Source organism: Ochotona curzoniae, unplaced genomic scaffold, assembly GCF_017591425.1.
Source record: "Ochotona curzoniae isolate NIBS_2020 unplaced genomic scaffold, NIBS_Ocur_1.0 scaffold_3208, whole genome shotgun sequence".
NCBI classification, from domain to species: domain Eukaryota; kingdom Metazoa; phylum Chordata; class Mammalia; order Lagomorpha; family Ochotonidae; genus Ochotona; species Ochotona curzoniae.
Window position 1 is genome coordinate 2,037,758 of NW_024467106.1, and position 23,873 is coordinate 2,061,630.

The 23,873-nt window shown below is 59.5% G+C and overlaps 1 protein-coding gene and 1 non-coding gene across 7 annotated transcripts; one reads left to right on the forward strand and one right to left on the reverse strand.

Moving 5' to 3' along the window:
• The first annotated feature begins 9,568 nt into the window (after window positions 1-9,568).
• Window positions 9,569-22,757, forward strand: LOC121144566 (histo-blood group ABO system transferase 2-like). Of its 6 annotated transcripts, none has more exons than XM_040962838.1 (7): window positions 9,569-10,028; window positions 17,321-17,390; window positions 17,911-17,967; window positions 18,937-18,984; window positions 20,123-20,158; window positions 20,583-20,717; window positions 21,265-22,757. In XM_040962838.1, exons 1-7 carry the CDS (start codon window positions 9,989-9,991, stop codon window positions 21,953-21,955), a joined length of 1,077 nt encoding a protein of 358 aa, XP_040818772.1. In that variant the 5' UTR covers window positions 9,569-9,988; the 3' UTR covers window positions 21,956-22,757. The 6 variants fall into 6 exon arrangements, with proteins under 6 accessions (XP_040818772.1, XP_040818773.1, XP_040818774.1 ...); XM_040962840.1 differs by having other exon boundaries at window positions 9,570-10,028; window positions 17,911-17,983; XM_040962841.1 differs by having other exon boundaries at window positions 9,570-10,028; window positions 17,325-17,390; window positions 17,911-17,983.
• Window positions 15,982-16,106, reverse strand: LOC121145174. Its single transcript, XR_005881970.1, has one exon. It is a non-coding gene; the product is annotated as a small nucleolar RNA ACA64 (small nucleolar RNA).
• Window positions 22,758-23,873: the final 1,116 nt, after the last annotated feature.

Sequence of the window (23,873 nt, forward strand, 5' to 3'; positions counted from 1 at the left end):
TTCTGGAACATTCTCAGGGCCACCTTAACATCACTCACTGTTTATCCCGCCCTGCTTGTCTGCTCACTTGTGTCCTGTCTGGGTGGGTGGACAACATGGTGGACAAGTGGGCACAGGGTGGGGGTGTGGTCCCAGTCCTGGGGTCTTGGATGGTCCTGGCTGCTGGGCGGGGTGGGCGTGTGGGTCTGGGATGGTCCTGGCTGCCTGGCGGAAGTGGAGGGGTCCCAGTCCTGGAGTCTGGGATGGTCCTGGCTGCTGGGCGGGGTGGGCGTGTGGGTCTGGGATGATCCTGGCTGCTGGGCGGGAGTGGAGGGGTCCCTGTCCTGGGGTATGGGATGGTCCTGGCTGCTCGGCAGGGGGTGGGTATGTGTCCCAGTCCTGGGGTCTGGCATGCTGTTGGCTGCTGGGCGGGTCACACCCTGGAGGATGCGGAGAGCAGCTGTCTCCTGTCTGCCATATTCTCTGCACACGGCCATGCTCAGGTCAGGGGTGGGCGTGGACGACAAAGTGCCCTCCAGTGCCTAGGGCAGTACCCGGGTGGTGCGTGTCTGGGTGGGAGCTCTGGGCCTTCCTGCAGCCCAGCAGGGGATCAGCCCTCATACTCCCTGCAGCTCCATGTCTCCATGAGGCACCTCAGTGTCTCGTCCCCAAACCCAGCCTTGCCTCCCAGCAGCCAAGGGGTGTGCACTGCAGCTCAGTTGGCTGTTCCTGCCCGAACGGAATGGTGGGCATCGTTCTCTCCCTGGGCTCACCGTCCTGGGCATCTTTCTCTCCCTGGGCTCACTGTCCTCATGCGGTGCCCATTTTCCTTGCCCTGGGTGCTGTGCTGCTCTGTGTGGTGCATCTGGTGCCGCGGGCCTTCCTAACCAGGGTCTGCAGCTGATTCCTCACGCTCCGTCCCTCATCCTGTCACTTCCTGATGTTGCCTGCACTTGTGCCAAGGCAGCTGGTTTGACAAAGTCTACTGTGTCTGTGTTTCTAGGCCTGGTGAGGATTCAGTGCCCTCGGGCCACTGAGTGTGTCACAGGTGCCCACCCACCAGCACACCCATTGGGGTTCCTTGACCTTGTGCGGAAGGCTGTGGGATGAGGCCCCACCCTGTCTGTCACAGGTGGGCTTGTTAGCAAGGGTCGCCCTCGGGGATTCTGTGGCTTCTGCCTCGTTGTGGCATTTGTATCTCTCCTGCGTGCTGTCCCTCCTGCCTTCTGAGTTCTGCTGATGGTGCTGTGTTGGCAAGCTGGGCCCTTCACAGGAGTCTTGGTGTGAGCTGCTCAGTGCTGTGGCTGGCTGGCAGGGCTGCTGCACACCTGACTGGCACGGCAGCTGGGTGGATGCCTGGGCAGTGCAGTCAGGTTGGGCTGCCCGGTAACACCATCACCTCAGCTTGTCTTGGCTCACTCTGGCCCTGCTCACATCAGGTCTCTCACACCTGCCTGTGTCTCTGAGAGTGACCTGACGCCCCAACATGGGCCACAGCCAGCATCCTCATCCATCCCCTCGGGCCTGCCTGGGCCTGATGTCCCCTGGGTCATTGGCCTGCCCATTTCCTTCTCCACCTGCACAATAACCTGGGTGAGCCCGGCTCCGACCCTCCCTCAGAGCACAAACGCCTCCTTGTCCTCACCCATCTGGCCAGCTCGGTCCACTTTGCTTTTTCCCAAAGCGCTCAACTCCTGGGATGTAATCGGTAATTATAGGCCTTGATGTCCAACCAGGATGTGAGGCATGGGACGCACAGTGCAGAAGGCATTCATGGGAGGGTGACGTTCATGGCAGAGGCTGTGGCAGGTGGGCAGGTTCCATGAGCCTTAGACTCCCCTGGGGTGTCTGTGTGGCTGCCGTGGCCTGAGCAGAGCACAGCAGTGTCTGGCACAGGACCCAGGGCTGCCTGTTCAGTGCTCGCCTGTCTTCTTGGGCAAGCCATTCCTTTTTGCCTGTTGTCCACTTTCCACATTTTTTTTTTTTTAAAAATTCAGAGGTTTCTTTATTACCCTGAACATTCTGGGATCCCATTTGGCACCGGTCCTGTCCTGGCAGCTCCACTTGCCATGCGGCTCCCTACTGTGGTCTGGGAAAGTGGTAGTTGATGGCTCAAAATCATGGGACCCTGAACTGGGTCCCAGAAGAAGCTCCTGGCTCTTCTGACTGGCTCAGCTCCAGCTTTTGTGTCCATTGCGGACTGAACCAGTGGACAGTGGATCTTTCTCTGCCTCTCCTTCTCTCTGTAAATCTGCTGGCTCACTCCTCAAGCAGCCTGGCCCCAGCCAGGAGCAGGTGATGGTGCAGGTGAAGGAGATGGGGGTCCTGGGTGCACAGAGCTAGGTGTGTGTGGGGGGGTGTCCCCTCGGTCCAGGCTTGCTGAGCTCGCATTCACTCTGCGAGCCACAGAACTGGGAATTCAAATCTGTGATGGATACAGGCAGGAGAGCCGACAGGACAGCCAGGGACGAGTAGGGCTCTGAGTCAGCCCCATGAGTCTGGGAGGGCTGAGTGGGCTCCAGAGGTTACGCCCCCGTGCAGGCCTGTGGAGGTGAACTTCATCCACCCTGAGCTGCACACAGAGCCCCTTCCAGCTCAGGACACTGAGGCCCCAGGGAAGGAAGCGGCAGCCGGGGGTGGGGAGTGCGGCTCTGGGCGTGCAGGGGGTGAGTGGCCAGCTACCCAGCACGGCTCCCCAGCCCTACCCCAGCCCAGCCCAGTGGTATGAGTGGAGACAGGTGCGCCCTGTCCCTGATGGCTGGGGCCCATCCAGGTGGCTGGTCCGGAGCCCTTGGAGGTGCCAGCACGGGGAGGCTCCTGTGTCTTTATTCTGCAGGTGGCATTGCTTGTTACTCATGGGATCCCAACAATAACAGCACGACACGTTCCCAAAAGAGACGGCCTTGGCCAGGACGGGCAAGCTGGCGGGGCAGGGTAGGCACCGGCCAAGGGTGATGTAAGGGCACCGTGAGCAGAGCTGGCACCATCTGCTGCCCAGCCCCGTGTCCACTACTGCATCTTCTACTGTGAGTCCCCATGCTCTAGGCAGAGGTCACATTGAGGACCACCGGCCCACCCACCTTCTAGACACTAGAGCTCTCTGAGAGGTGCTGGGCACTGCAGAGCAGGGTGCAGGAGTCCTGTCCCCGAGGCCCTGGAGGAGTTTTAGGACTTTGTGCAGCGCAAGGGCTTCCTGCCAGAGAACATGATCCTCCCTCCGGAGCACGACGGTGCGAGACCACGAGGCACACAATCCCAGGTTCACCCCGTGAGCTCTTAGTGCTGAGCCCCACTCTGTGGTGGCTGTGGGAAGCCAGACCTGTGGCCAGGGAGGGGCAGGGCCGTATTCTGGGCACCCCCTCATCTTGGGTTTTCCTGTCTCAACAGAACGCTGTGAGTAGCCATGGGGAGGACATGGTTACAGCCCCGGGGCCTGAATCCCGAGGCTTTTGCTCCATCTCAACTCTCCTGACCCATCCCCTGGGCGGACAGGTGCCTGCCTGGACCAGCAGAAGGGCAGTCTCCTTGGCCGACCCCACCCCCGGCTCATTGGCCAGCCTCTCAGGCCTTGGACATCACCCTAAGGACAGCTCACACCTGCTCCCTCGGTCGTGGGAACACCAGGCTCATTCTGCAGCAGTGGCTAGCTGTGGCTAGTGTCCACCGCGCAGCCCAGGAAGGAGGCTTGCTGACCGGCTCTCCGCCTCCATCAGACTATGAGCTCTGGGGTGTTTCTTGTTTCCAGTTCTAGGCTGGCCCCTGCTGACCCAGAGGGGGAGTCACTGGGGCCTGCCTGTCCTTGTCCGCATGCAATCCCTCCTCCATGTACCCACTCCCCAATGAAGAGGGAAAGCCACCACTCTGGACTCTGCCTCTCTGTCCAGGGTCCCCAAGGAAGCTCTCAGAGGCTGATGAGGTACCTGGGATCTAGGGGAGAGGCTTACACCAGGGCACAGCTGGGCGTGTCCTGGGAAGAGGACCTCTGGGGCCTGCTGTCCAGCTGTGGGCAGCCTGATGCTGATCATCTCCGTGTGCAGCCAGAGGGCAACGCGCTGCGGGCGTGGGCTCATCACGTGCTCTGTGAACAAGCTCCTGTTCTACAACAGCTCAAGTGGGGCTGGTGCTGAGCCCAGGTGTCTCCCCCTAGCGACGCCCCAGGCTCCAAACCAGTGTCAGGGCAGTCCAGGGAAGTCTGCTCAGAGGCAAGGATGTCTGACTGCCACAGCCCTGTGGCTCAGAGAATGTGCATCGGGCCAGGCTTCCTGCTGGGGACCCCAGCTCCCCACCCACCACTGCCAAGCAGTGGGTGATCCTGGGCTTGCAGGTGGCCAGGGCACCCACCAGTACTGTTGACGCTCTGGCCGCTGGACGATGAGCTCTGGGGTCTGTGGGGTGTTAACTGCTGCCCAGGGACATCCATGGATAAGGCCACTGTGCGCGTAGGTGAGGGAAGGATGCTGAGGGACTCCCAACGACAGGGCCACTGTACTTGCAGGTAAGCGAGGGGACGGAGACCTGGTGGTTCGGAGGGGAGACACTGGAGGATCTGTACGGATCAGACCGATGCCCCAGCCCACTTGGAGTCCTGAGTAGGGCTTGTAAGCATGGAACATTGCCGACCACCACATGCCAGTGCACGTGAAAGCTAGGACTCGGGCCCTGTCTAGTGGGACTAGATCCCAGTACCTGACTGAATGTGGAACAGGGGACAGGTCACATCAGGCAGGGCCGTGACACTAACCAACATGAGAGAACCAGGTCTGGGGTAGGTTCTGTGAAGGATATGTGGGCCCAACCCTGTGGAAATACAAGTATAGTCTGTCAATTAAGTCCACTGGCCTGCAGAAGGGCCCAGGAGGGCTCCCCCGGCTGCCCTGGCCCTCCTGTGATCCAAGGGGCTCCTGGCACCTGGGGCTGGGGCTCCTTCTGTGGCAGAGCAAGGGCCAGCTGCAGGGAGGAGGTGGGCATTTGGAGTGTCCACATCCTGAGGGAGACGCTGGTTCGAGTCTCAGCTGTTCCACTTCCCGTGTAGCCTGGGCGCCTGAGGAGCCATCTCCAGGCTGTGCCCGTCACACGGGTGATTCGGGTAGCTTGGGGTCCACGTGCAGTCACTGTAGGTGTCCTGGAGCCAGGCTTCCTGCAGGGTCTTGCCCGCTGAGCACCCTCTTCAGGTCCCTGCAGCCCAGGGCTCACTGTGGGTGCAGACACCCTGCACCTGGCCTGGGTTCAGCATGCGCATGGCACAGAGACGTGAGGGAATGCGCATGGCACAGAGACGTGAGGGACCCAGCGGGAGCCACGTGCAGGGCCTGTCCCCGGTAGGCAAGGCGCAGGGTGCTTCAGCCTCCAGATCAGGGGTGAAGCTGTTCTCTGCAGGGTGGGCGGGGCTCCCTCGCCTGGGACCTCGAGGACCTGTGGGTGAATCAGGAGCACCCTCAAGCCCAGGTGTCTGGAAACTTCCAAGGAGCTCTGGTTTTTCTCTGGGAAGTTGAAGGCTCAGGACCCGCATGGCCCAGGAATACTACACTGGATCTGAGCGTGGTCCTCCCTGGCTGGCTGTCACAGGTGCTGTCCACTCAGGTCCTGCTCAGAGCTCTGCTGTGCACAGGGGGGAGGCAGGGAACTTCCTGTTTCAGAGCCTGTGAGCTCTCTGAGGTCTCACTCGCCTCACCCCTGCTCTGTGGCGCGGTGTGGGTCAGTTCTCCCTGACCTGTGCCTCTCCATGTGGACAGGGGACGTGCCAGCTTCCTTGCCGCCCAGTTGGCACAGGGCTCTGCAGGGCCCAGGAAGGCATTGACCCTCTGCCCTGACAGCTTGGCTGCTGGTTCCCAGAGGAGACAGCCTGAGAATTGGCAGCGTCCTGAGATCCTTCCTGCCTCCTCTGCATCCACACCCCAGCCCCTGTGACCTGATCCTGGGCTGTAGGCCCCACGAGACACCATGACCTCTGTCCGTGGCCCCTGGCACCTGGGGTGGCTCCTGCCTCACAGCCAGGAGTGGGCTCAGGGCTGGAGCTGCCCCACCGCCAGGAGTGGGCCTGGCAGAGGCTGAAGCAGCACTAACGCCAGCAGGGGGCACCCTGGGTCAGCTCCAGCATGGCCTTGTCCTGGGGCTCCTCCTGCACCCTTCTGTGTGCTGGACAGTGTTGGACTCAGGACCAGGACAAGGATGCCTGTCTGCCCTGTCCCCAGCCAGGGCGACTTTCCTTCTGCCACAGCCATGTCCAGAGCATGCGCTGCCCTGCCCAGCCGACTGTCGGCTCTACAGTCAGCACCAGGACCCCAGGTGTGCCCAGCTCTTTATAGAAGTGCCCCTGAAGTGGTTGTTTTGGCCTGGTGCTCTGGCCAGCAGAGCCAGTAACGTGGACACGGCGAGGGGATGAGGCACCCTCAGGAGACAGGTGATGGTGGAATCCTCTCGGAAGTGTCCCTTTATTGCCCTTTCACCTCTCCTTGACACTCTTTCCCCCACACCCTCATTAGCAGAATATTGGGTACAGCTGAGTCCCATTAGACCAGGTGCTTCTAGCCCCAACCCATTCCCTGTAGTGCTCAGCTTAACCAGTGCTAATCAACTGCTTGGCTCACAACAGCCTGGTCGTCCACAGGAACTCCACGACAAATCCTGGGCACACAGGCAAGTCCTAGTGGGAAGACAGGGTCGGGGGCGGCCGGGCTGGGGCCCTGGAGCAGGGGCAACGCTGACACTGAGTGCAGCAAGACGCCGTGGTGGCCCTGCCCAGCTCTGGGATCTGCAGGGGGGTGGGTGGCACGGAGCTCTGTATAGTTAGGGGGAGACACAGCTGTGCCAGGAAGGGGCAGGGTATATAGAGAGAGGGTCAGTGGGGCTGTGGGTTCCAACATGGGGGTGGTGGCTGGCAGCTCGACCTCCCATCCTGTGTCAGGTAGAGCGGGGGAGAGAGAGAGTGTGAGAATATGGAGAGAGCGATAGAGAGAGAGAAGCCAGCTGCTGGGACTGGGGGTGGTTCAGATAGGGCTGGGCTGTAGCATGCACCAATAAGAGCCAGATGGGTGTAGATTAGTTGGGCAAAGCCACTGTACCTGCCAGTGGATGCTGGGAGAGAGAAGGGCCAAGTCAGGTTGGGCTGCAGCACCCACGAGCACATGTAAGACCTGGGGGTGGGAGGTGGGAGGGAGGCCTGGTAGGGGGCCTGCAGAGGCTCTGCCAAGTGAGTGTGAGAGCTGGGACTGGGGCTGACCAGGCTGGGCAGGGATACAACACCTGTTGGGCTGCTTGTGACTTGGGTTGAGAGAGCCAGGCTGGTCTGAGTGACTGTATCCACGGGTGCAGGTGTGAGGCAGAGTCAGGGCAAGGTCAGACTTTGCTGCAGCATCAGCTGGCAAGTGCTGGGATGGGGGAAAATCCTGTCAGGCTAGACTGCAGAACCACCTGGACAGTACAAGATCCGGGGCTGGGAGTGAGCCCATAGGGAAACTGTGGGCACCTCTGATGGACTGCAGCTCCCACGGGTGAGCATGAGAACTGGGACGGGGGTGGGCCGAGCTGGACAGGTGGTGGCACCCACTGGCACAAGTGTGAGCTGGAGCGTGGGGTCAGCTGGGATGAACTAGGCTCCAACACCCATCGATGTGTATAAGAACTAAGTGGGAAATGGGACGGACCGGAGCAGTGTGCTGCACATACTGGCATGCACAGGGACTTGGGCTGGGCGATATTGGGGGTCACTCTGACCAGGCTGCAGTTCCCACTGGTGTGTGAGGGTCGAGTGTGTGGTGGGCAGGGCTGGGCTGGGCCGGGCTGCAGCATCAGTTGGTTTGTGAGATGGGGCTGAGGACAGAACTGACTGGTGACCTGCAGCAGTGTGTGTATGTAGGTTGATGTGGGTGATGCACTGGGCCGGACCCCACACTGCCTGGCACACACGAGTCAGGCTGGGGTCCCCTCTTGCAAGGTTTCTTTGGGGGACCCCTGAGCTGGACTGCTGGATTCAAAACTCCGACCATGGAGAGTCACCGTATCTGTGGTCTGACCATGGAACGCGTGTTGGAGCTGGGCCTCCTTGTTGCTGAGGCCTGTGCCGTGCACGGCATCCCAGACTCACGGAGACAGATGACCGAGGACGTCCAGCACACGGAGGGCAGCTCTCCCGGCCACGCCTTGACAGCGAGCACCTGGGCGAGTGGGGACCAGGGTGGACCGTGCCAGCCAATGGACCTTGGAAGGGTTTCCTCAACCTTGGAGCGGCAGAATCAACAGCATTTCGGAATCATCGGAGCCAGTTGGAGTGTGCTCCGTCTCAGGGACCCTAGGGTGACACTGGCAGCCGTCCCGCAGCCCCAGGTTCGGCTCGATTGGGCTGCTGGGGGTGGCTCTCTGCCTTTCTCTCCCCTCTCCCCCAGATAAAGAAAGGAAGAAAAACGGAAACAATGGTCTCGTCCACTTTCCCTTATTCCTTGGCCCTTCCACCTGATGAGTCGCACGTGGCCATGCATCCGCCTCACGATGGAAACATCGGCAAACATAAATGTATTACATAAGAAAGAGGAAGTGAGTCAACCAGGGCTAGGAGCCATGCCCATCATGGGATGCTGGCACCACAGGCTGAGGCTTCGTGCCCTGCACGTGGTGCCAGCCCCAAACCCGGACGTTGGGCACAGAGAGCCAGGGTGAAGTCTGAGACTGCCAGGGGTGCCAGCGTGTCTCACTGTGCTCCCTTCTGAGTCCTGATCTACAACAGTTTCCTATTCAGAACACAAAAGTGAGGGACAAGATGTATTGTGGAAGTCATTAAAATACAGTGTAGATGCTGGCATGATCAAGCAAAGTTTGAAAAAGTCAGTGACAGTTTCCAGGGAGGAGCGCTGGGGATTCGGGACAGGTGTGGTGTGTTCACTTTGAGTCTTTCTGTCTTTAACAAACTAAGCAAGCCGATTCAGGTCAGGGTGTCCTGAGGGGAGGGCCTGGACAGCCCTGACTGAGCTGTGGCACCCCCCCAGCAGCCTGGCAGTCACTCCCTGGGCACTGCCCACCGGGCCTAGGGCTCTGTGCTGGCCGGGAGGGGCTGTCCTGTTTCTCATAGGGTTTCATGGACACGAGAGAGCCCCCAGGCCCTAGAGAGGCCGTGGTGTTGGCTCTTGAGGGCAGGGCTGGGAGCTGTGCCCACATTCGGCATTCTGAAGCAAGGCCGAGGCCCACAGAGGAGGCGGGAGCTCGGCGCTCAGGGAAGCAGAGAAGTGGGGTTGGTTTCAAGGCGGAAGGTGGGGGGCGGGGGTGAGAATGTGGTGACCAGTGGCTCCTCCTGGCGGAAGGGAAGGGGTGGGCGATGGGATTTGCATGATGCTGAGTGCTGGGGGTCCACACCAGGCTCTGGTAGGGAGGTCATCTCGCCAGGTGGGGTTCAGACTCCGCTGAGGACGCTCTGCGGGCAGTCAGGGGTGCCTGGGTCCCTGGGTCCCTGGGTCCCTGGAGGACCGAGTGCACAGCTGGGCGTAGGCGAAGGATGAGAGTCCCCAGATTGCCTTCCACTCTCAACAGGAAGAGAGTCAGACAGGGGTACAGCGTGCGGGGAGGATGCTGAACAGGGGCAGGGCCAGCTGCCCATCTCCTCCGGGCTGGGCCCAGGGCCCTCCTGGGCTCCGGGAACGTTGGCTTCCTATTGTCTCCAGTGAACTTCTAAAACACCCCAAGTCCTTGACCTTCACATGGACCCTCCCCACACACACACCCTGGCTGGAACAGCTGGGGTGGAGGAACCGAAACTAGAGAGGTAACGGAGAGGGTGTGTAGCCATTCCTGGGCTTGGGGTGCCCTGCAGTGGGCAGAACCTTCCCCAGCCGGGACAGCAGCTGGGTGCTGGCTTCCTGTTTGTGTGGTGTGGACCAGGCTGACTGCCCCGCCAGGTCAGGCCAATCAGAAACCTGCTTCAAGTCCCGCCCAGAAGGGACAGGCTGGGTAGGAGCCCGGCCTTGTCCCCTGCCACTATGCTGGCTCTGAGCTGGCGTCACCTGGCACCGGCCTCCACCTGCGGATGCCTGGCACAGGTCCTGTGGGCACCATGGACGTCCGAGGTGAGTAGCAGCATGGAGCAGTTCTGATGGGCCCTGGTCCCGAGGCAGCCTGGCCAGGACAGCTGCTTAGCCACAATGAGGGGTTAGGACCGCCCTTCGCAGAGCTGAGGGGACAAGAGCACAGTCATGGCTGAGGGCAGGCGTCCCTGCGAGGGTGTCTAGGCACCCTCACCAGGCGGTCCTGCTGAGGCCTTGAACCTGCGGCTGCAAGGCGAGGGTACCTCAAACTGGGTACCCAATGCTCGTGCAGTTGGCACAGGGGTCTCGGGAGCAGCCCAGCATGACCAGCAGCTGTGGGGTCAGGTGGCAGAGTCGCTGAACTCACAACAACCAGAGACCTTTGCTCTGGGTGGGGAGTGGCTCCCGATTCCACAAGGCCCTGGAACCATGACTGAGGGAAAGGGAGGGGTGGGGGCTTGGGGAATGGGGAGCGGCTGGGGGGTCCTGGCACCTGAGAAGGCCCAGCGCCCACAGTGTGCTCTAAGGCTGTGGGTCCTTGTTTCCTGGTGGGCAGAACCCACAGTTCTGAGGATGGGAGCCACTTGGGGTGTCCACCCGGCATCCCTGGGGAGACACTGGTGGAAGGAATCCCCAGCTGTGGCCATTCAGACCTCCAGGGCACCCCTGTGTTTGAACTAGCCTAGGTGGGGCCCCTCTAAGGGGCCTAGCTGGTCCCACATAGCCCAGGCCTGTCCTGGCATGGGTGCTGCTGGCTGGATTTGGGGTGGGAGGGAGAGGAAGCTGCGGGGGGGGGGGTCCCCAGCTCTCAGGGTGGGGCCGGTGGACTATGTGAGGGTGGTTCGCCTCTGGTCGACGCAGTGAGTGGTTCAGGGTGCCTAGGAGGGTCAAGCTGGACACTGCTGGGGTCAGCAGCGGGGAGACTCCGTCAGCTGCCCCAGGGAGAGGCAGGGACACCAGCCTGGGGCCGAGCCTGAGCCCACAGCACTCGTCCCAAGGGGGAAGCAGAAAGAGCCAAAAAGAGGAGTGGGCTGGCCAGGGTGTTAGAGAGTTCTGGAAACTCAGGTGAGCAGGTGTTTCCAGGGAGGGTTCAACTGTGTTGGCTGTGGCTGGTGGGTCAAGCGACATGAGGACGGGTGGGGCAGGATGAGCCTGAGCACGGTGCCAAGATGCCAGAGCCTTGGGTTTCTGTGGAGTGTGTGTGTGTCTGTGTGTGTGCGCGCGCACACCCGGGCTGTGTCCATGTGTATGCAGGCAAATGGCCAGCAGGGAGGGGAGAGGGGACGGTGTGGAATGAGGATGGAGGGTGTGAGTGCGGGTTTGAAAAGATTTACTCATTTCTTTGGCAAGCAGTTCAACAGGGAGGGAGGGAGAGGGAGGAGAGAGGGAACTGTCCATCTTCCGGTCGCTGCCCTCCCCGAGGCCAGGAACCCGGAACTCCATCCAGGTCTCCCTGAGTGCTTGGTGCCCCCTGGCTGCCATGCCAGGCGCATGAGCAGAGCTGCAGGGGAGGCAGAGCTGCCAGGATTGCAACCGGGGCGCTTGCACAAGGTGGACTACACCACGAGCCACAGCTTACCCCACCTGGAGATGATTTGTTCAGCTTTGTGGAAAGGGAAGTTAAAAGTGGAAGGGAGCTGGCAGGGGACGCACGCACAGCCTTCCGGGCACCTGCTCCCAGAGCCGCTCACTTCCCTGCCCACCTGCCACGCTGTGCCCCCTGCGGCCCCGGGCAGGGCTGTGAGAAAGCTCCGGCTCAGGAGGACTATGGCCAGCTGAGGAGCCACAGGGAGGCCAGGCCCTGGCAAGCCAGCAGCGCTGAGTCACGGGGGCTCCTCTCTGGTCACCGCATGCTGTTCCAGCTTTCTCCCGGAGCCCCACCTCGAAAGGCCACGGTTGGGTCAGGTACCCATGTACTGGAAACCTTTCCAGGGATTAAATTCACAGGTCAACCAGACCCCACCTACGATCCCGGCAGGTGCGTTAGGAGCGGCCTCTGCCCCAGTGCGTGGAAGCTCCGGCTCAGCAGGCTCGTTGTCCCTGCCCTGACCGCCCAGGGGCCCGACGGCCACCTCGGCCCAGCAGCCACTCCCGAGTGAGGGATGGGACTTAGTGTGGCAGCACAGCGACCCCCGGCTCGCTCCCTTCTGCTTTGGTCTGTATTTAACCCGTTTGGAAGTGCTCCATCTTTACAAAGGCCTGTTTATTTGTCTTCATGTAGCTCAGTGTTTTTTATTTATGATTTTTCCAATTTGAAAGACAAAGAGAATCACCGAGCAACAGACAGGGAGAGCTCCGCTCGAGGGTCGCTCTCCAGGTGCCCTGGGCCCGGCTGAAGCCATGGGCTGGGGACCCAACCCGGTGTCCCACGCGTGTTCCTCAAGTCCTACGGGACAACCTCACTGCCTCTCGGGGTTTGCATGGGCAGGGGGCCGGAACTGGGAGCCTTAGCTGAGACTCATACCAGGTACTCCCCAGGAACAGGGGTGCCCAGACCTGTGGCTGAAGAGCTAAGGCCACCGCCTGCTGCATTGTTTGCTTTTTCAAAGTGTTAAACTGGGGCTGGCACTGCGGTGCCGCAGGCTCAGCTGTGTTCTTGTTGAGTGCCAGTTGGAGCCCTGGCTGCTCTGCTTCCTGCTCTGGCCCAGGAAAGCAGCGGACAATGGTCCAAGTGCTTGGGCCCCTGCAGCCACGTGGGAGACCTGGATGAAGCTGCTGGCTTTGGTCTGGTCCAGCCCTGGCCATCGCAGCCGTCTGCAAAGAGGAGGTCGAAGATCTCTCTCTGTGTCTCCTCTCTGTACAATTCTGACTTTCAAAGAAATAAAGAAATAGGTAAAGGAAAAGGCAAAAGAGAAAATCTAGTGTCACAATCTGTCCCTTCTGGCTGGAAGTTGAATCCTGCGCAGTGTCCCTGGGCTGGTCACACGCCATGGTTCTCTGGCTGGAATGTTGAATCCCGCAGTGTCCCTGGGCTGGTCACACGCCATGGTTCTCTGGCTGGAATGTTGAATCCCGCAGTGTCCCTGGGCTGGTCACACGCCATGGCTCTCTGGCTGGAATGTTGAATCCTGCGCAGTGTCCCTGGGCTGGTCACACGCCATGGCTCTCTGGTCGGAGTGTGGGATCCTGCAGTGTCCCTGGGCTGGTCACACGCCATGGCTCTTTTGACAACATGTCTGTGTTCTGTTTACCCTTGTCTGTCTCCTTTGTATTAACTAGGTGTTTTCTTGTCTGTTATTTAATTCTTTTTAAATACAAAGGAATTTATATTGTGTGTGTAGAAAATGCTGGAATCTGGCGATGGTGCCCTTGGTGGTGGGACTGGAGGGAGAATTTTCTTTCTTCTTTTTAAAGATTTATGTATTTTTATTGGAAAGACAGATATACAGAGAGGACAAGAGACAAGGAAGATCTTCTGTCTGCTGATTCACTTTCCAATTCACCGCAATGGCCGGAGCTGAGGTGATCCGGAGCCAGGAACCAGGAGTTTCTGCCAGTTCTCCCACGTGGGTCAGGGTCCCAAGGCTTTGGACTGTCCTCTGTTGCTTTCCCAGGCCACAAGCAGGGAGCTGAGTGGGAAGCAGGGTTGTTGGGATTAGAACCGGCGTCCACATGGGATGCTGGCGTGTGCAAGACGAGGACTTTAGTTGCTAGGCTGCCATGTTCGGCTGGGAATTTGCTTCCTTCTTTGCAAGTTTTTATATCACACATAAATAGTGAAAATGCTTTATTCATTTGTTCCTTGTTTCTTGGAAAGTTAGAGTTACAAGAGAGAGAGAAGGAGTCACAGACAGAGGGATCTTCCCTCTATTGGTTCGATCCCCAGGTGTCTACAACGGCTGGAGCTGGGCTGATCTGAAGCCAGGAGCCTGGAGCCTCTCCGGGCCCCCCACCTGGGTGCAGGAGCCACTCAAGCCACCCTCCACTGTGTTCTCCGATGCGTTAGCACTTGTGTCCAGGGGAAGAGGGAGAGAGGGATGCCTCCCCCCTCCGCCTCCGTGTTGCCAGGCTTCTGCTGAGCTTGGAAGGGGCATGGTTACCTAAAAGCACCCCAGGTCCAGGTGAGGGAAGCCGGTGCTGTGGACAGGGTCATGTGATTGCCTGGAGGATGGATGGGACGACACGGGTGGGAGAGGTGCGGAGTCCATCTTGGGACCCTAAACTCCCTGTCTCATTCATTCCTGCTCGGGATCTGCGAGCTTAAGCTAAGCCTTGCTGAAGGCCGCAGGCAGGCAGGGCTTCCTAACTCCTTCCTGCTGATTGGAGCTGTAGGAGCCTATTTCATCTCATGGGTCAGGGGCCAGAGAATTGCCAGTCAGAGCCACTGCCTGTTGCCCCCACATGGTTCTTCTATTTTTAAATTATTATTTTATTATATATATATTTAATTACATTGTATTATGTGACACAGTTCTACATAGGCACTGGGATTCCCCCCACTCCTCCCCTCCCTCCCCTCCCCCCCCCCACGGTGGGCTCCTCCCCCCCATTGCGCAACCACAGTTCAGGTTTAGTTGAGATTCCTTCATTGCAAGCATATATACACCAAGCATAGAGTCCAGCATCTCATTGTCCGGTCAAGTTCAGCAGCTTCTTGGGGAGACCCTCCCCGGTCCGAAGGCAGAGCCAACAGAGTAAAATCCCGGTCAATTAAAAGCCCCAACATAACATCAGCAGCAATATATAACATTAAGGGATAAATTGACAAAGTATTGAGTAACCAATTTGTCAAAATTGGATGCATGGTCTTAACAACTTCCTGTGGCTATTTCAATGACATTTCAACAATTGAGGTGCAAAACAGTGTTAGGAAGGGAGTGCAGAGAAATCTTCCATACCTTGGTGAGGAGTACTTAATCCCCGTGTCCTACCTAGTAAGGTGTGTGTGAGTCCATGCTGACCAAGCCTTCCTTGTTGTTCTCTGCCTATCCATTCCAATTTGTGAGTGTGTGTGTGTGTGTGTGAGTGTGCGTGTGTGTGTGTGTTGGGTGCTCTGGAGCGTCCCTCATGGTCATTGCAGAGAGGTTGGGACCCGAGGTTGGAGCTAAGTAAGAACCAGAGATAGCTCCTCTCCCTAGTCCTGAAGGGAGTCCACTGTTCTTCTGTTTCTGAAGACCGCTCAGGTTTCCTGGCTGTTGTTCTGATGGCCTTGGATCCTATGATGAAGGATTCAGCTTTTTCCATCCCGTGTGGTAGGTCCAAAGGGGTGGGGATGGGGGGTGTCCTCTGAGTTCTCGGGCTCCGAAGGCATTCCAGTCCCCCGTGGTCTCTTTGGCAGTTGGGATGTGGTCCTTGGCGCCTGTACTGATAGTCCTTGGTGGGGATCCGGGAGACTCCAGGTTTGGGATACAAGCCTCCTCCTGTCCACCTGCTCCACTCTGTGGTCCCCCACTGCTCTGTGCACATGACCTCCTGTTAAAAGGTTTTCAGGGTCGCTCTTGATTCCCCCTGTATGTCTTTGTAGTTTTACTGTTGTCTAATGCTGTCTTGAATCTGTTGTCTACAAGTAACCTGTTATGTGTCTGAGAGGTTACACTACACAGCTTCCTCACACGTTCACAGGGGATGGAAGGTTTCTTTGCTCTCCCGCCCAATTTCTGAGTAGTAAAAGGTTTTGAAAATATATTTGGTTATACAATTTTAAAAACACGTGGGTTGAGACCATAGTAGGTAGAGGTCCATCGGGGGAGATTTACATCTTTGGGAATCTTTAGGGTTGATTCACATCCCCAAAGCCCTGAGGGTTCATCATGGAGCTTTCTAAGCAGCAATCACAGAAACCAACTCCCAGAGCTCCCTGGCTGGGTGGCCAGCAGGCAGAGCCTCCCGCCAAATGGCGCACTGGCCGCCCGATGCCGGCTCCGGACATGCGCATGGCAGCGGCCACCTGCAATTCAGGCATGAGACGCTACTTGTCCTGGGGCCGTCCAGCCCATGCGGCGGCTGGAAGACTCTTTGGTTTTCTTTTTACACTTGCTTATCATTTCCTGTTTGCGCCTGTTGGGGCCTGGGTCTCACCTTTCCACACAGGCAGTGGGAGATGAGCTGAGGCTCCTGGTGGCTCTAGGCGCTGAATCTCACCCATGGCTATGGCCAAAGACAGGGCGATTTTCAACCCGCGCCATTATGTTTCTTCTTAAATTGAGCAGATGTTGGATTCTTTTTTTTTTTTTTAAGATGTATTTATTTTTATTGCAAAGTCAGATATACACAGAGGAGGAGAGACAGAGAGGAAGATCTTCCGTCAGATAATTCACTCCTCAAGTGACCGCAATGGAACGTGCTGTGCCGATCCGAAGCTGGGATCCAGGAACTTCTTCCGGGTCTCCCACATGGGTGCAGGGTCCCAAGGCTTTGTGCCGTCATAACTGCTTTCCCAGGCCACAAACAGAGAGCTGGATGGGAAGTGGAGCTGCCAGGATTAGAACCGGTGCCCATATGGGATCCCAGGGTACATTCAGAGCAAGGACTTTAGCCACTAGGCCACTGCAGTAGGCCCAAAGCGAGGACTTTAACCACTATGCTGTTGTACTGGGCCCACCATTTCTTTTAAATTAGGAAAAATTTTTAAAAATCTTTCTTCAAGTCTTTAATTTTCTATTTTTGGAGATTTATTTACTTGCAAGACAGAGCGAGAGAGATTGAAAGAGGGAGATCTTCCATCCTGACTCTCTGCCCCCTGCCCCACACAGCCCCAAGGCAGGGCCTGGGCATCCACCCAGGTCCCCCTCACGGGCAGAGCGGCATGAGTACGTGGTCATCCCGTCATGCCTTGCTGGACATGTTCACAGGCAGTTGACCGTGAAAGTACAAGAAAAGGAACTGCTTCTTCAAAGCTGATTACAACAGGACGGCCCCACATCCGACCACGCAGATGGAGCATGCGTGTGCAGATAGGGCGCGTTCCCCTCCCCTCTCAGGCCCCCGTCATCACAGTTCCGCTCCGTGGACTTAGAGAGGGGAGATGGACAGAGCAGGAGCTGCAGGTGGAAGGAACCGCCCAGTCAGCTGAAAGGGACTGGCGGTCAGGAACAGGGCTGGGACCCGGAGTGGGTGGCTCTTGACCCCATGAGCAGTGACTTCTGAACTCCACAGTCACCTGAGAGGAGGGTGGGACAGGGTGCTCAGGGCAGGGCCCAGGGATGAGCCCCCGACCCAGGGTGCAGCAGTGAACTACGGGGGCAGACGGCTCCTCATTGGCACAGCGTGTTGCGAGGAGAGGAGGGGGCTGGGGTGGAGCTGGGGGAGGGGCCGTGGACAGTGACAGGAAGGTCAGGTGCAGGGGAGCAGGGAGGGGAGGGGGCGTCCCTGGAACTCCCACTGCTCTTTTCCAGGAAGACCAAAGTGCGGCCCACTGCTGCAGCCTGGCATCTTTGTTCTGATTCTGCTCCTGGTCCTGTTTGGGTAAGAAACGTGTGGGCCCCAGCTGGGCGGCCTTAGACACAGTGGCAGGGCGCCCCCTGAGCTGCCCCAGCCCCGCAGGGCCCAGGACAGCTGTCACCCAAGTCCACCTCGCCCCTCCCTTGCTCCCTGTTTGATCTCCCCTGGGGTACACTCACCCCCTCCCATGCACACAGGGGAATTGGGGTCAGGCTGTGAGCAGCTTCCAGACAGAAGCTTCTAGGACCCCAGAGTGAAGACCCAACTGGGGCTCCTGGGGTGTGTGTGTGCAGACAGGAAACACCCCCTGGGGTGACCTCAGGCCACCAAGCCCAGCAGGGGGCTCCCTGGCTGCTGCTGTCCCCAGGGTCCTGCCCCCTGCTCAGCTTCCTGCCTGGGGCCTTGTGGGACCTGAGAGCCCCCCTGAGGGTCTGTGCTCTGTGTAGGGAAGGGTGAGGGGGCTGGGCTCTGTGTAGGGTGAGGGGACAGGGTGAGGGGGCTGGGCTCTGGGTTCTGAACCCCACCTGGTGCCTCCTTTCCACAGCTACGGGTTCCTAAGTTACAGAAGCCAGCTACCAGCGGATGTGGGAGCCGAGCCTTGGTGAGCGTGGCTGCAGGTCAGGGCTGTGTGCCCTGGCCCCTGAGGGCCCACTCTCCTGCCCTCCCTCCCCAGCCCTCCCTCCCCTGACCCTCGTGTTCTGCCCAGAGCAGCCACCCCTCCCTGGTCTGGCCTCAGGCTCCCTGGAGTCCCTGGGGCGGCCTGCTCCGTGTGACCGTCCAGCTGCCCACAGGGGCCTACAGCCGGCCCTGAGCCTTCCTTCAGGCTCACCCTTGCCCACCTGTCCCCGGCCCCTCAGCCATGCCTCATCCTGCCTCTCAGCTGGGTCCCCTCACCTCAGCGCCAGCTGCTCACCCTCCCCAGCCAGGTCCCCTCTGCCTCATGGAAGCCAGTGTGTATGGCACCCTCCCTTGGTGGGGGGACTGGCCTGCTGGGCCTCTTGCCCTGGCCTCTTGTGGCTGGGGTGTCTCTGCAACCCCTCTTCTTGGGGTTCCTGAGCTCCCCAAGTGCTCTCAGGGATGGCCGGGACCGTCAAGACATTGCTGACTCCAGCCGGGCCATCCCCATGTGGCCTCGGCCTCCTTTCCTCAGCCTGGCTGGGTGGTCCCAGACAGGAGACCCCGAGGGTCAGGTAGAGGCTGTGTCTGTGGAAGCTGTCAGCACTAGACCCCCTAGTGGGAGGGGCAGGTTCTGAACCCCCACCTGTGGAATCATTCTAGAAGCTTCTGCAGGAGCTGGGAAGGAGGAGGGGCGTGGGGTAGAGTCACAGGGCAGCTTAGTACCCAGGAAGACCCTAGACTGGGATGGGACAGGCTCTTCCAGGGCCCAGCAGGCACCAGGCCATCCTCACCATTATACCCACAAGTCTGATGGTCTCAGACCCCTGGCTCCCACAGCCTCTGCTGACCCCAACACGTGGTCCTGCCTGCTGCTCTTGAAGCCAGCCCCCTCCTCACTTCTCTCTCCCTGCAGCCCTGACAAAGCCCCCTCCCCTGTGCTCTCTCCTTGCAGTGTGGCTCTTGGGCAGCCTGGCAGCCAGCCCGTGGTGGCCTTGTCCAGGTATGGTGGCCTTTTTCAGTCGCCCTCATGGACCTGCCCTCAGTCCTGGAGTACGTATGACCCGAGCAGACCCTTCTCCTGCCCCCAAGGGTCCCGGGTTCTGGCTCTGACCTTGGCCTCATCCCACACCTCAGAGAGGCTGAGATGGCAGTGCCAGGTGTGCCCTGTGGCAGGTGGCTCCCGGCTCAGTGTGTGGGGCCTGGCCGGGCCTTTGTCAGGGCTGAGGCTGTGGGCAGTGCTGGCCCCGTGGGACCTGCTGCAGTTTTATCTGTGTGTCCCTGTGGGAAGCAGGTGCAACCTGTCCTTGTCCTGCTGTGCTGAAGCGCTGTCCCTGCCAGCGGTTGACCTGCCCGGCCTCATCTCCCACCTGACCTCTGCCCCACCACCCTGTAGACCCCTTTTCCCTCCTGCCCCCGTGGGTGTGAGAGAACGTACACGTGGCACTCCATCCAGACGTGGCACTCAGCCATACTGGACCTCACTAGGTGGTACTCCATGCACACGTGGCACTCCCTCCCTGCCCTCTGCCACCTGCTGCCCCTGCTGTCTGCAGCTGACCGCTGTCTTCAGACCTTATTTCCAGTACGTGTGATTTGGCTGAGTCCACTCCTGGTCTCGTGTCTGTGCTGTGCTGCTTTCCCACCCCCACACTGAGGAGCCAGGCCACTTCCTGGGGCTGTGGGTGACTCAGCCACCTGCCCTGCCCAACAGCGGGTCCCGTGAGACTGAGCAGGTCCACCTCTGCCAGGGCCAAGTCCCCATCCCCTCCCTGCCTCTTGAGGTCACATGGTCTCTCTCTTGTTGACAAATGCCGAGTCCGGCCATATTAAGGCCATGTGGGCCAGAGCAGCCACTGTGGGACTGCCGGGAGCCACTGGTGGCCTGCACCCCAAGTCACCCGCCAAACCCCACACACGCATGCGTCCTATATACCTCACGTCAGTCATCCGCGCCCACACGCATGCGGCCTACACCCCACGTCAGTCATCCGGGCCCACACACGTGGCCTATACCCCATTCACTCATCTGAACGCATGCACATGCGTGGCCTACATGCCACGTTACTCATGAGAGCCCAAGCATGCACATGGCCTGCAAGTCTCACTCCAGATCACACACTCCACCTTGTCTCTTGCAGGATGCTGTACCCACAGCCGAAGGCGCTGACTCCCGTGTAAGTGCCAACTGCCCTATGTCCCCCTTCTTTGCAGGGCTGTGACGGGGTCTCCCTCTTGGGGAGGGGTCTCCTGGTCTTGGGGGAAGACCCCATCCTCAGGTGGGAGGCAGAGCCAAGGGGCCCGAGGGGCCAGTGTTGCTGGAAGCTGCTGGCTGGTGTCCTGGTTGGCCTGCAGTGCCCTCCTGCCCAGTCCTCTTGGAGGGAGGGCACAGCGCCAGGGGACACCAGGCTGGAAGCTGAGGGGCCCCGGGGAGGAGTGCGCTATCCGTGGGCTCCTCCTGTCTGGCTGCCCTTTGCCCAGTGCCCTGGCAGGGGCAGCCCTGGGGCAGGTCGGGCCGGAGGCTGAGGGGCCCGAGGGGTGGGCGCTGTCCGTGGACGACTCCTGCTGGCTCCCGGGCACCGTGTGGCTGTCCTCCTGCAGGAGGAGTGACGTCCTTGTCCTCACCCCCTGGCTGGCGCCCGTCATCTGGGAAGGGACCTTCAACATCGAGCTCCTCAATGCACAGTTCCAGCAGCAGAACCTGACTGTGGGGCTGACCGTGTTTGCCGTCAAGAAGTGAGATTGTGGGGGGGGGGGAGGGGGAAGGGGAAGGGGCGGGCAGACACCTGGAGCCCTCCGGGTCTAGGTTGGAATGCAGAGGGGGTAGCCTGGTTGATTACTCTCCATGGGTGATGGATCGACACCTGCCCGGCTGGCAGAGAGGGTCCAACAGGGGGCTCAGGTGGACGGAGTGCGAGGCCCAGCCAGCCCTCCCCTGGGCTGCAGGGTATCCACTTACTCTGCCGTCAGCTCAGTGCCCGGCCTGCTCTGGGATATAGGGTTAAGCAGACATAGCCACGGATGCACCCAGAAACGTGTAGGACTACAGCCTGGTGCCTGCCGCATGCAACCTCTGGAGGCCCCGTGTCCCTGCAAGACCAGCTGTTCTGGGCTTGCGGGTGGGTGCTGACCAAAGCTGCAGCCCTTGGAGGCCCCATGACCCTGCCCTGGGCTCTGGGCTGGACGCTGACCGAGGCTGCAGCCCTAGGAGGCCCCATGACCCTGCCCTGCGCTCTGGGCTGGTCGCTGACCGAGGCTACGGTCTTGCCGTCGCCCCTTGCAGATACGTGGTCTTCCTGAAGCTGTTCCTGGAGACGGCAGAGCAGCACTTCATGGCGGGCCACCGTGTCATCTACTACGTCCTCACCGATCGGCCGGCCGACGTGCCCGATGTGCCGCTCGGGGAGGGCCGGCGCCTGGTGGTGCTGGAGGTGCCGAGCCATGCACGCTGGCAGGACGTGTCCATGCACCGCATGGAGGCCATCGCCCGCTTCTCGGAGCAGCGCTTCCGCCACGAGGTGGACTACCTGGTGTGTGCCGACGTGGACATGAAGTTCCGGGACCACGTGGGCGTGGAGATCCTGACCCCGCTCTTCGGCACCCTGCACCCCGGCTTCTACAATACAAACCGTGAGGCCTTCAGCTACGAGCGGCGGCCGCAGTCCCAGGCCTACATCCCTCACGGCCAGGGTGACTTCTACTACATGGGAGCCTTGTTTGGGGGCTCGGTGGCCGAGGTGCAGCGGCTGGCCAGCGCCTGCCACCAGGCCATGCTGCTGGACAAGGCCAACGGCATCGAGGCCGTGTGGCATGACGAGAGCCACCTGAACAAGTACCTGCTCTACCACAAGCCCACCAAGGTGCTGTCGCCCGAGTACCTGTGGGACCAGCAGATGCTGGGCTGGCCGCCGGTCATGAAGAAGCTGAGGTTTGTGGCTGTGCCCAAGAATCACCAGGCCATCCGGAACCCGTGACACCTGCCCACTGCCCTGGCTGCCCTGTGTGGTTGAGGGTCCCGGGAAGAAGCTGCAGGGAGAGGCTGACACTCAGGTGCCAGCTCCAGCTCAGGCAGGCAGGATCGCTCTCACACGGCCTAGTGCCTGCCATGCCCTTGGCCAGCAGCGGCTTAGGAGCCTTTTCCACTCCTCTGACTCCTGGTGGAAGCGTTTGGGGATGGGGCTGGTGGTGTGGGGGTTCAGAGCGTTCTGGGCTGTAAGCCTTACGGGGTGTGTGCTGTGAGCCTACTGACAGGATGAGGTTTTGCCCACGACTCTTCCCTGCTAACCAGAAAGCAGCTGTAAGAGCCGTAGTCTGGGGTGGGTCCAAGGGGAGCCAGCAGCCCAGACCTCCATAGGCCGACCTGGGGTATCCGTGGTTCTCTGAGCAGCGTCCTCCCTCTGGGCCCTCAGAGAACAGAGCCGAGCCTATCTCCCTCTTGTACATATGGAGAGAGGTTGGCTTTCAGCAACAAGGGCTCCAGCTCTGCCCAGATGTCCCTGAGATCTCCATGCCCAGCAGGCTCACCGCAGTCAGAATGGTAGGTTAAGCCTTCGCCCTTGTTCACAAAGCCACAGCTCTCATCTCAGAGTTTACTTTGATAATGGAAAGTCCACAATTAAGCCATAAAATCATCCACTTTACATCTCCAAGGAGAGGCTGTCCATGTCCCTCCCCTCACTCCATAGAAGTGTGCTCAGGGTCATAGTCTAATTGTCCTTGTTATCAGCCATATTCACCCTTTTAATAATTAGGCTTGGTGCGGTGACCTAACTGGCTCCGCCTCCCAGCACCAGCATCCCCTATGGGCTCCAGGTCATGTCCCGGGTATTTCCCTTCTGACATGGCTCCCTGTTTACGGCCTGGGAAAGCAGCAGAGGATGGTTCAAGGTCTTGGAACCTTGCAGCTACGTGGGAGACCTGGAAGAAGCTCCTGGCTCCCAGCTTCAGGCCAGCTCATCTCTAGCCAGTGCAGCCATTTGGGGAGGGACCCAGAGGATAGAATGTAACCAGAGAAGCTGTGGGCTCCTTCTTCAGCTCAGCAGAGAAATAAAAAGCCGGGAATCGGTTGCAGACAGACAAGTTTTATTTGCGAAGTGACCAGGTGAATGTGGAAAGAACAGGGAGGAGGGGAGCACCTCCTGGGAGAGCGGGGAGGTGGGGCGCCTCTGGAAGGAGAGTGGGCGAGACACCAAAGGTTTGGGGAAGGGTCTTGAGATATTTAGCGTTCCCTGACCGCTCCTTGTTGGGCAGGAACCTACAGGTAAAAGGTTCCCCATTGGTGGCCTCTTAACTAGTTAGGAAGTGGCTGGGCAATTCTTTGTCTACATTTTATTTACTTATTTTTGGGTGATGTTTATATGGTTGATCAAGGTAGGAAGGGTTGAGGGTTAGGGGAAAGTGGGTGAGACCTTTGTTTCCTAATTTCTTTTGCTTCTTCCCGTGTCTGGGGTAAAGGGGGAGTGGGGGAGAAGCCACACCTAGCCCCCTGAGACGAGGAGGGGCTACCCGATGTCATTGCGGGGCCCCCAGTGTGGAGCATTCTCTGCGGGTTCTGCTTCCGTGGTTTTGATAGTTCTGACATGCTATCGACCTCACAGATCCAAAGATGAGGAAATCCTTTCAAGATTCATTGGCTGGCATAACCCACTTCAGCGTCTCCATTTGCCCAGATATTTGCTGTCAACGCTTGGCTGGGGTAGTTGTCCAATTTGTTCTGTCCTTCCTCTGCTGTGGTACCAGATGTCCCCTGCAGGCCCCAGTGGACTGCCATATCCTCCTTGTGCATCAGAGCTCAGCCCACGCACGGGAGCCCATGCACCAGTCCCTCCCCCGAGAGAGCAGGGACCAGGCAAGGGGGTCCTGGCCCCTTCCTCGGTATCAGCCGCTCCTCGG

Coding starts and splice junctions, on each gene's coding strand:
- LOC121144566 (XM_040962838.1), top strand. CDS start 9,989: ATGCCTGGCACAGGTCCTGTGGGCACCATGGACGTCCGAG. Junction 17,968..18,936: donor GATGTGGGAGCCGAGCCTTG/GTGAGCGTGGCT, acceptor CTCTCCTTGCAG/TGTGGCTCTTGGGCAGCCTG. Junction 20,159..20,582: donor CCGAAGGCGCTGACTCCCGT/GTAAGTGCCAAC, acceptor GTCCTCCTGCAG/GAGGAGTGACGTCCTTGTCC.